Genomic DNA, 14,708 nt, shown 5'->3' on the forward strand with positions numbered 1-14,708 from the left:
ATTATCAAAGAAGTGCTTCTGTGGGCTTTGAATGCAGATTGTGTGGGATCTTTGTGCGACGCCGCAACGCTGATTATCCATGCAAATACTAATTTGTTGAGTTTAGAAAATATCCGAGAGCAAGAAATACGGCCAGGAAGCTTCACCACAGTGCAACTTTTTGTTGTTTGCTACCATTTAAAGACATCTCTAAAGTAAAAAGACTGGCTGGTTTCTTTGTTTCTCGTCTCTGTTTTATGTTATTGATGCAAGTTAAAGTAAAGAAACTGAAGAACTTTTAAATTGTGCACGTTTTACTGCTTTTTCCTCGAGCATCTTTGGGTTTCAAACCGTCGGTCGGACTAAACAAGTCGTCGCTTTGGGCTCTGAGTTGCGGTTGACATTTTAACTACAAAACCCCACGGAAATATATTAACCTTTTGGAAACCGTGCTCGAAAATCCTCCCATTTTAAGTCCCAGCATGCCCCATTCAAACAATCTTTTGGCATAAAATATGTAATTTTTTCATTTTTGAACCGAACGACACAGTTTTTTGACTGAACCTCCTTCCTAACAGAACAAGACTTTATTTTATTGTGATTTTTGTTGCCGATTCTGATTCTTTAGGTCCTAATCTTTCCAAAAAGGTGTCTTATTGATCGCTCCAGGAGGCATTTTAGAGGAATCTGGCTCATATCATGCTGGATGTTCATAGTTACGATCAAGATGTCTTTTAAAAGTGATTTTTTTGCAGATATACATTTTATTTTCAAGACTTTGCTGAACAAATACATACAATAAACACAACTATGGGAATTAATTTGGGGTTCCTGCGTCGACTCAAACACAGGAGAAAAGAGACAAAATTGGTTCCAACGGTTTAAAAAAGCAGCGTCACGATGTGAAAAACTGTGAAGCGAAAGTAGAAAAAAAGTGGTGAAACTGTCCCGTACCTCAAAGTCTACTCGGGCAAAAATGTCTTCCGCTGCAGCCGGCTGCCGGAGACATTGTCCTAGCGCCGATGCTAATCCGGGAGCTACTTAGCTCTCCCTCTAAATTAGATGACCTCACCTCTACGAGAACGCAAAATCCGACTTGGACGCTTTCGCCTGTGAAGGACGTAATCCAGCTTCCAGCTTCAAAGTGATGACGGTTTTGATTATTTTAAAACCCTTTCCTTTATCCGGCGAAGTGCTTTCGCTGAGCATGCAGCGGCGGCGGCGTTAATCCGCGCGTCGACGCCTATTCACCGGGACGGGTTCTCACCGAACCGACGTGTGTCTGCTTCCAGCAGCTCCAACGCGGCCTTGAGCGTCTTGTTCAGCTGGTTAAAGTTGTTGAATATCATGACTTTCATTCTACCTTTCCACAGTGATCCAACTGCTACTTTTTGAAATGGTATTTCTATCCAGAGTACGGCTGCAGCTGATACTTAATGTATTCTTTCCTTATCTTAACACGTTGAAAACTGTGGAACCAATTTTAGCTCCTCCTTTTCCCTGTGTTTGAGTGTTTTTCTCCTGTGTTTGAGTCGTCGTATATCTGCAAAAACATCACTTTTAAAAGATATTTTGATCCTAACTATGAACATCCAGCATGATAAGAGCCAGATTTCCCAAAAAAGCCTCCTGGAGCGTCAATAAGACACCTTTGTGGAAAGATTAGGACCTAAAGAATCAGAATCTGCAACAAAAATTAGAATAAAACAAAGTCTTGGCCTGTTAGGAAGGAGTTAAAGTCAAAAAACTGTGTCGTTCGGTGTCAGAAATGGAAAAATTAAATATTTTATGCCTAAAGATTGTCTGAATGGGGCATGCAGGGACTTAAAATTGGCACGGGAGGATTTTTGGGCACAGTTTCCAAAAGGTTAAGGATCTTCTTCCACCGCCGCCGTCTCCTGTCTCCTGTGTCCTGTCTCCTTCTGTCTCCTGTCTCCTTCCGCCTCCTGTCTCCTTCCGTCTCCTGTGTCCTGTCTCCTTCCATCTCCTGTCTCCTTCCTTCTCCTGTCTCCTTCCATCTCCTGTCTCCTTCTGTCTCCTGTCTCCTTCCATCTCCTGCCTCCTTTCTTCTCCTGTCTCCTTCCGCCTCCTGTCTCCTTCCATCTCTTGTCTCCTTCCATCTCCTGTCTCCTTCCTTCTCCTATCTCCTTCATTCTCCTGTCTCCTTCCATCTCCTGTCTCCTTCCGTCTCCTGTCTCCTTCCGCCTCCTGTCTCCTTCCGTCTCCTGTCTCCTTCCTTCTCCTGTCTCCTTCCATCTCCTGTCTCCTTCCTTCTCCTGTCTCCTTCCATCTCCTGTCTCCTTCTGTCTCCTGTCTCCTTCCATCTCCTGCCTCCTTTCTTCTCCTGTCTCCTTCCGCCTCCTGTCTCCTTCCATCTCTTGTCTCCTTCCATCTCCTGTCTCCTTCCATCTCCTGCCTCCTTTCTTCTCCTGTCTCCTTCCGCCTCCTGTCTCCTTCCATCTCCTGTCTCCTTCCATCTCCTGCCTCCTTTCTTCTCCTGTCTCCTTCCGCCTCCTATCTCCTTCCATCTCTTGTCTCCTTCCATCTCCTGTCTCCTTCCGCCTCCTGTCTCCTTTCGTCTCCTATCTCCTTCCATCTCTTGTCTCCTTCCATCTCCTGTCTCCTTCCTTCTCCTGTCTCCTTCCGTCTCCTGTCTCACATTACATCGCTCCCTTCCCTCCTCCTCTCTGTCCCGCCTCGTGTCCCCGCATTATGACAATTTGGGCCGGTACTCCGCCCGTACGGCCTTAAGTGCCGCCATAAATCCCCATTATCCCCAATCCAATACATCGATGTCACTAAATGATCCATAGCCCTCTCACACAGTACAACTAATACAGTCTTCAAAGCTCTTAGCCTTTCATTCTTCTCAATTACCACTCCCTTTCCCCGCACTCTCCCGCTCTCCCCCGTCTCTCTGTCTAAATCCTCTTTCCGGATTTCTCCCTCCGTTTCGTCAGCCTTCCCTCCTCTTCCTCCCCTCTCTCCTGTTGCGCTCTCAAGTCCCCTCCTCTTTAAAACTAGCCCCCCCACCCCCAGACACACACACACACACACACACACACACACACACACACACTTTGGCTTTGTCCTCTACTCCCGAGTCTGCGCTCTCACTCAGCCGCAAAGCCTTCCTCGCCTCTTCTTCTGTGGTATTTTTTTAATTCCCCTTCTGCTCTCTCTCTTTCTCCGTCAGTCGTCCTCTTTGCAGCTTCCATCAGCCGCTCGCTATCCGAACAGTCGCTCTAGCTATTTTTATGCACACACACACACACACACACACACACACACACACACACACACACACACACACACACACACACACACACACACACTCTCTCTCTCTCTGTTCTTTGTTTTCTCAGCGGCCCCTCACTGTCACTTTCTTGATACAAGGCACGTCTCTCTCTCTCTCCATCCCTCCCGCTCTCTCCCTCCTTCTCTCTCTCTCTCTCTCTCTCTCTCTCTCTCTCTCTCTCTCTCTCTCTCTCTCTCCATCCTTCCCTCTCTCTCCATCCCTCTCTCTCTGCATCTGTGCTCGTTCCCGTCTCCGTCTCTTTGACGCTTTCATTTTACTGTCAGTGAAGCCGTCAGAGAAGCAGTTGTGAGCCGAAGTCTCTGGTCTCTTCTTCCTGACACACACACACACACACACACACACACACACACACACACACACACACACACACACAGTGTGCACCATACCATGAATGAGAAGCTGTAATAATTGCACGCTGACCTGTGCTGCTCCTCCACTATCTCGCCCGGAGAAAAGCGTTGTGTGACAGTGAGTGAGTGAGTGAGTGTGTGTGTGTGTGTGTGTGTGTGTGTGGGTCGTTCCCAGGCTGACTGATTGGTGTGGCGAGGCCTCGAACACACCAACATTCACAGCTTGTTGATCTCCTACAAATCGCCCTCCGTCTCTATTTTAAAGGGTTGGTTCGCCCCAAATATAAAAAAATACAAACAGAACCAGTGTCTCTGCTTCTCTGGATGCAAATCATCTCCCCAGACAAGACTGTTGACTCAGCAAAACCCTGGATTACATCAAATTACATTTTGAACATCCAGTGCCAGCATTTTTTTGGCAACAAGTCATAAATTTGTTTGAAAAGCTCCCGTTGGTGAGCGGCGCTGCTCAACTGGTCCGATGTCCTCTGTGACTGCTCACAAAGTCTGAGAAAACAGCTCAACTCGGGCCACTTCAACGTTTTCACAAAAAGAGCTTTACAAACTGAAGGACGGACCGTCAGAGACATCGCAGGGGAGGGAGGGGAGTTCACACGACACGACTAAAGCCCCGATTTTCCACTCGCCCTGACAAAAGGCCCCCGATCAGAGACAGATCAGCGCTGGCTCGCCGCTCACTCCCGAGCGCTCTGTGTGAACTGCTGGGAGGTCTCATTCGAGAGATCTATAGCGGGTTAGACGTCCGGGCTCAGCCAATCAGAGGCAGGGACACCTGTTGATGGGAAACCTGGAACAATAAGAGCTTTACTGGGTGTTGTTGTTTTGCAACGCAGTTGTCACCGCAGCAAGAGGAACCGGGTCGAGAATAATAAATGGTGAAGACGACATCATCGAGCACGACTACGTGCATGGTGTCCCTTACGTCGCTTGTGGTGTCAGTTGTCGCGTGTTTTTTTGTGTGAGAAAAAGTCCAGAACTCAGAAATACTCCTGGAAAAAAGATCCGGTAAGTCGCTGGTCGTGTATTTTAAAAACCTCCAGAATACAAGACAAGCTTTCGGTGTAAATTTAGTGTTTTTGAAGCTTCACCCAGACTAAAAAAAAATGTAGGCCTTTGATCAATTTTGCTTGTTAAACATCTGTTTCCCGCCCCCTCCATTTGTAGTTTGGCACACAAAAATCAACGGACACCTGAATGGACAAATCCCGGTGAGAGGCGGAGCTCCACACAGACTCTACAGAGCGTCAGCTCCTGTTAGAGGCGCGTGAGGACACACACAGGAGATATGGACATTAAACAAACCTAAACACTGTCAAAACGCGGTTCCTCGTCGGCACAGTTGTGTCTCAAAGTTGTGCGCACCACAGACACAATTGTTTCTAGCCCTCTTCTACTGTAATCCCAAGATACAGACATCCCAAGAGACTGGACAGCTGGCGACGGCATTATACAGGTACGAGTATCCCATTGTGTTTTGGGTTTTGAGCTCTCTAAAAGAGCACCAATCTGAATATCCAGCCTCCTCTTTCCCTTCCGTCCCTTGTTTTGAGTTTCGTCGGGAACAAAAACGAGCAGATAATCTGTCCTCCGGCGGGCAGCGCTCCCATCCCTGCTTCTCTTTGTAGCTTCAGTCCATTCTCTTCGATTTATTTCAGTCCATAATTATAGCAAACAGCAACACCGCCAAGGCACCAGGACACAAGATTTTTTTTTTTGCATAACAAAGGTGCGCAGAGTGTCGCATTTTCCCCCATCAATAAATCTTTATCACATCCTCGCATCATGTTGTGATTATATAATTACCGTCGGGGAAAAGAAAGAAAGAAAAAAAAAAAAAAAAGCTCTTATTGCAAATAAGCTCTACCTGTCCGTGGGTTTAAAGGGATTTAGCGGGACATCTGCCGCACAGCTTGGCGGACAGACAGAGGGCGCTCTTCTCCCCGAGCCGAGAAGCTTATCGAGCCGCTCGTGACGGCAGATGGTGGAAAGAGCAAAAGGGCGACGGAAACAACACTTGCAACATGTTTGTTCTGCTCGGTAAAGCAAAACAGAAAAACCTTTGACTGATGAAGCAACGAGAGCCAGGCAGGGGAGGGGGGGGTGGGTGGGAGAGGAGGAGGGAGGTGGGTGCGGGGGGGGGTAAACATGGCTGTAATTTGGGGAGACGCCGCCGCTGCCAAATACCAATGGTGTGACTCAGAGGCTGCCAATCGTCCCCTTGATTTTTCACTTCATCTGGAGGAAACGAAGCCGGCTAATGTGTCCTCCCGTGACATCCTCGCTGCGCTCCCTCTGCCTTTCTCCTCTCTTCTTCATTCTTCTTCGTCAAAAAAAAAGCCAGTCGGCCTGACCTCATGCAAAGCTCTCTCTAGCTCCGTTTCTCTGTTCGACCTCATCCCTTCATCCTCTCCTCCGCCCGGCCTTTTATTGCTGGATTCTGTCGTTATCCCCGGCTAGATCCGACCCGCGCTATCTCCCCGCTCTCTGTTGTGTCACACCCCGTATAGCAGAGATGTTGCGGCTCAACGGATGACACACACACACACACACACACACAGACACACACCAGATAAAGTCTGCGTCGACACAAACACCACAACAACAAACACATAAACAGCTCCTGCTTGCATCCATAGGCCCGTATTTACAGGATCGGGACATGAAGGAATGATGGGAAAGGAGGGCACAAACACTCTCTCAGCATGTTTCTGCACAAAAGCAATGTGCTCTCAGACGCACACACACACACACACACACACACACACACACAGACACTCACACACACAGACACTCACAGGCACAGGTTTAGGACACACAGAGGGACAGCAGGCAATGTGGCAAGGACACAAAACACACACAGACACACAGCATGATCCAACACACACACGCAAGCTATTTCCTCACACACATGCTCAAACGTGAGGCATATGCGCCCACATTCCAGCTTGTGTACACACACACACACACACACATACACACACTCGCAGACCCCATTCACACTGATTACTGCATGATCACACTCGCTTGAGCACAGGGAGAAACACTCACACACACACACACACACTTGTATACAAGCACAAGGCGCATACTTGCATTACTACGCAATAATCCGTGCAGCTGCACAATCACTCACACACACATACACGTACACAAACGCATGCACACACTCACACATGTACACACATCGTTGCGGGGTCAGAAAATGTCTGTTGTTGTTCTCTGGCTTGTAATCATAATGGATCTGCATTTGTGGTAAGAAAGCACATACATGTCCACACACACACACACACACACACACACTTCCTGTGTCTCTTACCTTTCAGCTCCTGGTCTCCTCTGTACCAGCGCAGCGTGGCGGGGGGTTTGCTGCCTGTACTGGTGCAGGTCAGGGTGACTTTGTCCCCCTCCAGCACGGCTTTCTCAAAGCCCAAGATCTGAGGTTTACCTGGCACACCTAGGAAAAAGGAGGGCGAGCGAGAGTCGGAGTTAGAGAGAGAGAGAGAGAGAGAGAGAAAACTTTCCTGCTGCAGGGTTCACCTTGTAGCCAGAGTAAAGCGTGACAGAAGGGCCAATGGCTGCGCTAAGAGCTGCTGCATGACTTTTTTGCAAAGTCGCTGTGGAAAATAAAATAAAAAATGTGATACGGGATCCCCCGGACCGCGGACGAGCTTGAATTTATCGCGTCACTTCTAATAATGCGGATTAAAAACCAGCTGCAGAAGTATAATAATAATGATGCAGGCTTGTATTGGTTTGCACCAAAATATGGTTATTGTGCAGCAGCTGGAATTATTGCTCAGCTTTCTGCTCAGCCAGACCTCTGAGGTCTGCTTCCTGTCCACAAAGAAACAAACATCTGAGTGTTTATGCACCATATGAGTGGAATAAACTCCTAGAAAGCAACAGGTTGGTTGCACTCTCACTTGTTTTTTGTCTTTTAAATCAAGGCTAAGTCAGTGCTCGACTGCCTTTTAATAAATCAAATAGTCATTTATTCCTCACACTGCACTGCAACTTGTAGTCTGGTACTTTATCCCCGTCTTACTATTTTGTGGCTTGTTTTAATTTCCTATTCTCTTGGCTCTTTAATGACGGCTTTTAATCGTTTTTTAAATGTACTTCTATTGCGTGTTTCCTTTGCACTTTGTCTCCATGCTTTTGATGTGTCATGTAAAGTGCCTCGAATTGCCTTGTTGCAGAGACGTTATATATAAATAAACATCTGCGTCCATCAGGACCGATGAAATTGCATATTATTATGTTTTGCTGACAACCGCTTAAGGCGGTGTAAATAATTACCATTGTGTCTCGCAAAGGAAAGGAGGAATTAGCTTAATGTTTCTATACAACATCACAAACCCTCTCAGGGAGGAGGTCTTGTTCAAGTCAAACATCTGCACCACCACAATCTTCCCCCCCCGACTGTAACCCAGTAGTTTGTGCGCTTCGACGTCAACACACCTTGCAGACTGCTGGCATTTCAGAAAGCAGTTATGTGAGTCACTTCTGCATTGGGTGTTTGTAACAGGGTGTTTCAAAAGCAGGGGGGAAAAGATGTCACCTTCTGCTGGATTGCTGTGTCTGTGTGCGCTGCTGCAGGTGTCACGCAGTTAGCAAAGATGCTATATCTAATATGGATCGGTTATTTCTGCTAATTGTAAAAAGCTCTGTCCTTGCTGAACTCCCAGCGCGTCTAATATCAGCGCCTGGGAAGTGGCCTAAAAACCTTTCCGCTACCACTTCACAACAACGCTGCTAGCTAATACTGCTACTAACTCTGCTGATGTTCCCCAACAACGCTGCTAGCTAATACTGCTACTAACTCTGCTAATGTTCCTCAAGAACGCTGCTAGCTAATACTGCTACTAGCTCTGCTAATGTTCCCCAACAATGCTGCTAGCTAATACTGCTACTAGCTCTGCTAATGTTACCCAACAATGCTGCTAGCTAATACTGCTACTAGCTCTGCTAATGCTCCCCAACAACACTGCTAGCTAATACTGCTACAAACTCTGCTAATGTTCCCCAACAATGCTGCTAGCTAATACTGCAACTAACTCTGATAATATTCCCCAACAACGCTGCTAGCTAATACTGCTATTAACTAGGCTAATGTTAGCGCCACGGTATATGACCCTTGGTCAGAGGTGGCCGATGCCGCGCTACAATTGGCCGAGTCTGCATTCGAGAGGCGGGACGAAGGGTTAAATTGAGATTCATTGCAAATTGCTATTAGTAATACATACTTCACATGGGGACGCCACATTAACACAGAGTGGAAGCTTACTGCGTCTACATTTTCGTCCTTAATGCGCCACAAAAGTGGCTCATACTCTATCAGTGCACATCGATCTCGAGATAACGGGAAGACTTGAAAACAGGAAGCGCACAGAAGCCGAATGTAGAAAACCCCAACGTAACGTTTTACCGCTCGCGGCGGGAAGCACACATCAAATCTTCCAACATTTGCCAACTGAGATGAAAATGGAAATGCAATTAATTAAATGAGAAAAATAATAATGCTGTAAAACCAAGAACACGAGTTGTGCATTAACTCTGACAGCCTTGGCATTTCTACAACTCAAGACAGTCTCGAAACACTGTGTGGCTTTGTGTGACGCTCTCAGTACTTCAGGTCAGTCCAAAATGTCAAGCAAATTACTTATTGCAAAGATTATTAAATCCGACTCCAAGAATTCATTAGTTAAAAGCAAAGATGGGAGCTGGAATGACTCAGTCTGACTAAATGGGTTTTTTGGGAGCGTGCTGGAGGACTGGGACTCTTGTGTGAGCAAGAACGAGTGAAAAGGACAGAGAGGTGGAATGAGACAAAGGTCAGATTGAGCCAAAGTGAGCCACCAGAAAGCACTGAGCCAAACAGAAATATCATGATTTATGTCTTCCTCTCCCCCGAAGGTGTTCTTCCAGACTCCAGCAGTCGGTTAAAATAAGACACATGTTCGCCTGATTGCTATGTTAGCTTGGAGTGCAAGTTGCGGATGAAATTGTGAGGAGGAATCTACGAATCAAGGCTGCCAAATATTTCTGAATCCACTCTCCAGGAAACCTTCTTGCCGTGCTCCATCTGGAGCCGTTGTGGGCGGCGCTGTTCTCCAAGTGCTGGCGGAGTTTACTGTCATTCTGCTTTTGGAAATAATGAACATTCTGGGTTTTTTTTCTTCTTTTTCCAGCTACCACAGAGCACCATTACAGGAGGAGAGAGGGCCGAGTGATGGACGGCGAGGGGAAGGGAGAAGAAGAAGAAGGCTGAAAGAGTGGATAGATAGATGGAAATGTGAGCGTTAGAGTTATGGAGGGGAGAGGCCATCGTGAAGGAAGGCCGGGAGGGAAACCGATGTGTTTTCTTTCTAATTGACAGGACGTTGTTCCAATTAATGAATGTGTTCCAATATTACAAGTTTTCAGGGAGTGAAGACAATAGATTGTGGGAACGGATGGATGGATGAATAGAAAAGTAGATGGATAGTTTGATAGATGGATGGATGATGGATAGGTAGAACGATGGATAGATGGATAGATTGTACAATGGATAGATGGATGGATGGATGGATGGATGGATGGATGGATGGATGGATGGACAGACAGACAGACAGACAGACAGACAGACAGACAGACAGACAGACAGACAGATAAATAGATAGATAGATAGATAGATAGATAGATATACAATGGATAGATGGATGGATGGATGGATGGATGGATGGACGGACGGACGGACGGACGGACGGACGGACGGACGGACAGACAGACAGACAGACAGACAGACAGACAGACAGACAGACAGACAGACAGACAGACAGACAGACAGACAGACAGATAGATAGATAGATAGATGGATATACAGATGTAGAGATATACAGATAGATAGATAGATAGATAGATAGATAGATAGATAGATAGATAGATAGATAGATAGATAGATAGATAGATAGATAGATAGATAGATATACAGATGGATGGATAGTTGTTACAGGTGCTGTGGCATTAGATCAAACGCTCTTGTCGCTGTTCTTTTGTTCAGCGCCTGCAGACAGACAAGCAAACTGACCAAACACCAAAATAAAAAGCTGCGAGCTAACCAAGGTATAGATCAAAAAATAAAAATGTGGTCAATTTTTAATGTAGCGGTATTTGATGTAGTGCACTGTGTGCGGAAGCTCTCTGGCAGTAAAGGAGCACTGAATATTAATGAGAGAATAATACTGCACATATAGAATTGGCTGGAGGAGCCCTGTCGAGGCCCTTTCCTCTACAAGGAGAATAAAGGAGAATAAAGCCATTATAAATTATTCTCCAGCTCGCTCAGGGGAGAGCGGAGAGGCCCGCCACACAGCTTACACTAACAGACACACACACACACTTAAAACTGACCGCACTCAGCAGTTACACGCCTGAGTGTGTGTGTCTGTGTGTGTCTGTCAGAACGCCGCATGTGTCAAAACAAGAATGAACCACACATGAACGCCGCCGGCCCAAAACGCCGTGTCTTTCGGGAGGATTTACCCACAGGGGTCGATGCGCTTTTTAGACATCTTACCATACATTTTTAATGACTCGGCTCCCTCTCAGGGGTCATGAAATATTCATTGAACGCTGAATACAGTGTCACAGCCGTCGATTACCAGGATACCACCAAAAAAAAGAAAAAAAATCACAATTACTGCACAATTGGAAGAAATATGGAGGAGTGGCTGTGATGTTAATTAGGATTTAAAGAGCTCATGGAGAGCCCGCCTTTACCCTCGCTTCGACATACACAAACCTTCCCCCTACTTACACCCCCCCCCCCCCCCCCACACACACACACACACAAACAGTACATTAACATTTCAGGCGGGCTGTTCATGCCGTTGTCCAGGGCGACTATATTTAATTAATTTCAATATACTTTGCAGCGCTGCCAAAAACATTTGAGTAAATATCAACACAATGATTTATTCAAAGATGTTTCCCGCAGCTCCGGACCGACAAACATCCACTTTTTTTGGGGGGGAAACAACAATTTTTGGGCCCTATCAGCTGCAGAACAGCCGTCGTAAGCCATCCTGCCACCACCCTGAATATCACAATTTTTTTTTTAGCATTTCTCTGAGTGAATTAGGCAGAAAGCCTCTGCAGCTCAGTTTCCATCCAAGAACATGTTGGCACATAAGAGTGCATTCATTTAGAAAAGCTGAGAGGACGCCGTGTGAAAAAAGAAAACTCAATATCACGAATCAAGCTGATATTCTACGTCTGTATCATATGGTGAGTTTGTTGAGGGGAAAAAAAACTGTCTAGAAGTCATTTTAAAGTGGCATTGGATGTCTGGAAACATTGGCGATAAATCTGCCCACCACAACCTCCCAGGAATACCCCACCAGCTGTCTCTGCCGCGCATACAGTGAGTGTCCACTGCGGCTGGGCGGCCGGTGGTTTGAGCGTCACACAGTGTTTGCCAAAAGCGAAGCGCTTTTGTTGTGCTTTGTTCTCCTCTTCAAGTGAAACCCACGAGATACGGCCTGAATGAGCTCACGCCGAGACCAAATAACAACCTGGCTAATAAAAAATCCATACTTGAGAGATTGTTTCGCGGGGGTTTCCAAAGCCGATTAGCCCGATATCGGATCGATAAGCAGGCCCGCTGACCACGGACGGGACGGCCGCAATTTATGGGCGAGGCTGCAGGGAGGCGTCACACTTCAGCGGTAACATCCATCCCCGAGGAGAAGAAGATGAGTGGAGCCGGTTCATATCCGCACGAGAGTTATATGAGGTCGTAACCGCACACGTAGCGCGGTTCAATGCCGCGAGCGGGGATCTGGATCTCACTGGATGGAGGCGTCACAGGGAAGGATGGAGACATAACGCAACGGGTCCAAAGAAGGGATCATTTGGGGGGAAATATACATTTTTTTATTTGAATTACATTCTCTCAATTTATTTGTTAATTAATCTGCGACACTTTAGTTTACTACTTTTCAGGGAAACTCAATTTCACAAGTGAACATCTGATTATTCCAGGCAAAAAAAAAAAGATGGAGATCAACGGCATCATGGGAAGCGTGTAGCACACGCAGGGATTTTTGCAGCTTTGCGCGCCTTCGCACCCCGGTGACGAACAGACGAGACAAAAAAAAAAGATGCAAGAATATTTTAGACACCCCGAAGCTATTCACGCTGGCGAGGATGCGAATTTGCGACAGTCGCGGCACTTATTCAATAACGGGTTTGAATAGATTCAAGCGGGCAGAGCACCAACTACCAGGAACCTATTGACCCAGCAGTCTGGCAGCCTGTTGGAGGTTAACTGTAAGCTATTTTATTGAGTTTCCTTGAAGCAAAAATACTCTGAGATCCCCTCTGGTCAAAGACCACATCGTGTACTGTGTATGTCTCGGGCTTTTATTGTGAAAGGGTAAAAGTGGTATGCTCTGCCTTCATCAAGGTTTAGTTCGAACAAAGGAGCCTCTGGCGTATATTACATGTAACGTGGCGGGGTTGAGGTCTTTATTTTCAGTATGAAAATCCATTAATATTTGTGTTCCATGTGAAAGTATCCATGATGAAAACAGCAGCTGCAGAAAAAAACAAAACATATTGACGTTTGAATCGATCGCGAGAAAAACACAGGCTCCACTCGCCCCCCGGTGGGTAAAGGCCTTGACCCACAAAATGAGATATCTCAGCCATTGTTGCATTGATTGCAGACATTATTTTCTAATCCCTCATTCATAAGGCTTCTCACTTAATAGAAGTAGCACCGCGTTGCTCGCGAGCCAAAATGGCCGCCTCTGCTAGCCACGGTGGACGTCCACAGGTGTCGAATCTGGAGCCGGCACGGACGCATCGAGGTGGCTTTGAGCCCACCTTTTTTTTCTCCTTCGCCGTTGTAAAAATGCTAAACTACTCTTGTCATTTTGTCGACGGGCCCACGACGTCTCTGTGTGTAGTCTGAAAAACCCCGCTGGCACAGCGAGTTGTGAATTTTTTTTTTATAAACAACGTGACAAGTGAGGAGAAAATAAGAAAAGATGCCAAAAAAGCTTTGAATCATCCATTCAGATTTGTCACGATCCCACAGGTTTTGTTTTTTTTCGGGGGGAGAGAAATCAAGATCGACTGCAGTCAAGCTGATTTGCGCTGCCGTCAATCAGTCCCGAAGGAGACGCGCTCCAGACGGGGAAGGCAAGAATATCAGTCAGCGGCATTACGCCTCGCCGAGAACAAAGAGCATTTCTCTAGTAAAAGACTGCACCTCGATGGGGGATGAGGGATTCTCCTTCAAGGACAGACAGGAGATAGAAAGAATTAATAGTGTAAAGGGAGTTTCACTCCAAAAAAACCTGTAAAAAACAAAAGATCGCATTGATTTCTGCAGCAACAAAGTTGCTAGCAAGTGAATGAGCTAATCGGCTTGCTAGTCCAGGGTGCGTTTCAAGGTCTGGAAAAGTTTCAACCTCTGTTTTTTGGCATCATCAAGGAGACAGCTTTTACCCACCGATACGCACAGTGTGTGATAGTGTGGACACATACTGTGTGTGTGTGTGTGTGTGTGTGTGTGACCCACCTAGCACGGTGACTGTAGCTCGGGCGGTGCGGACCGGCATGGTGAAGATGGAGCAGGTGTACTCGCCCTCGTCGGACAGCTGCACCTCGGCGATGGTGATGGAGAGCTCGGTGGGTGTCGAGCGGTGCAGCTGGATGCGGTTATCTCTCAGCGCTGGAGGAGGAAGAGGAGCCGGGTGTCAACATTTAGAAATGTGCATATGTGATGAGCTTCATGAATTATTTAAGGGGATTTAGGCCGTAAAAGGTATGCTTAAACGAAATATTGTATTAATTGACTTAATTACATTTTCAGGATCTTTTTTTTTTTGGGCTTTGAACTTTTCTAAATTGTCTTATTATTGCAATGGATTTCCAATGTTTTTCTTCATATTTGCCGTGTACAGGGGTCATGTAATAAAGAGGAGAGCGAACAAAGGAGGAGGAGGAAGAGGAGGCAGAGAAAGGAGGAAGAGAATGAGTCAGGTAGA

The 14,708-nt window shown here is 46.5% G+C and overlaps 1 protein-coding gene across 3 annotated transcripts in view; it reads right to left on the reverse strand.

Annotated features, from left to right (window-relative positions):
* The window catches only part of cadm3 (cell adhesion molecule 3), a 97,048-nt gene that overhangs the window by 22,761 nt on the left and 59,579 nt on the right, over positions 1 to 14,708 (reverse strand). For all 3 annotated transcript variants that reach the window (XM_068604977.1, XM_068604983.1, XM_068604969.1), the window contains exons 4-5: positions 14,240 to 14,392; positions 6,986 to 7,123 (exon numbers count right to left, since the gene is read on the reverse strand). In XM_068604977.1, coding sequence (XP_068461078.1) covers positions 6,986 to 7,123; positions 14,240 to 14,392 — 291 coding nt within the window. The remainder of the gene's footprint in view (positions 1 to 6,985; positions 7,124 to 14,239; positions 14,393 to 14,708) is intronic.

The sequence above is a fragment of the Clinocottus analis genome, unplaced genomic scaffold (genome assembly GCF_023055335.1).
Source record: "Clinocottus analis isolate CAN_PGR_092001 unplaced genomic scaffold, fCliAna1.0.p SCAF_11, whole genome shotgun sequence".
Classification (NCBI taxonomy): domain Eukaryota; kingdom Metazoa; phylum Chordata; class Actinopteri; order Perciformes; family Cottidae; genus Clinocottus; species Clinocottus analis.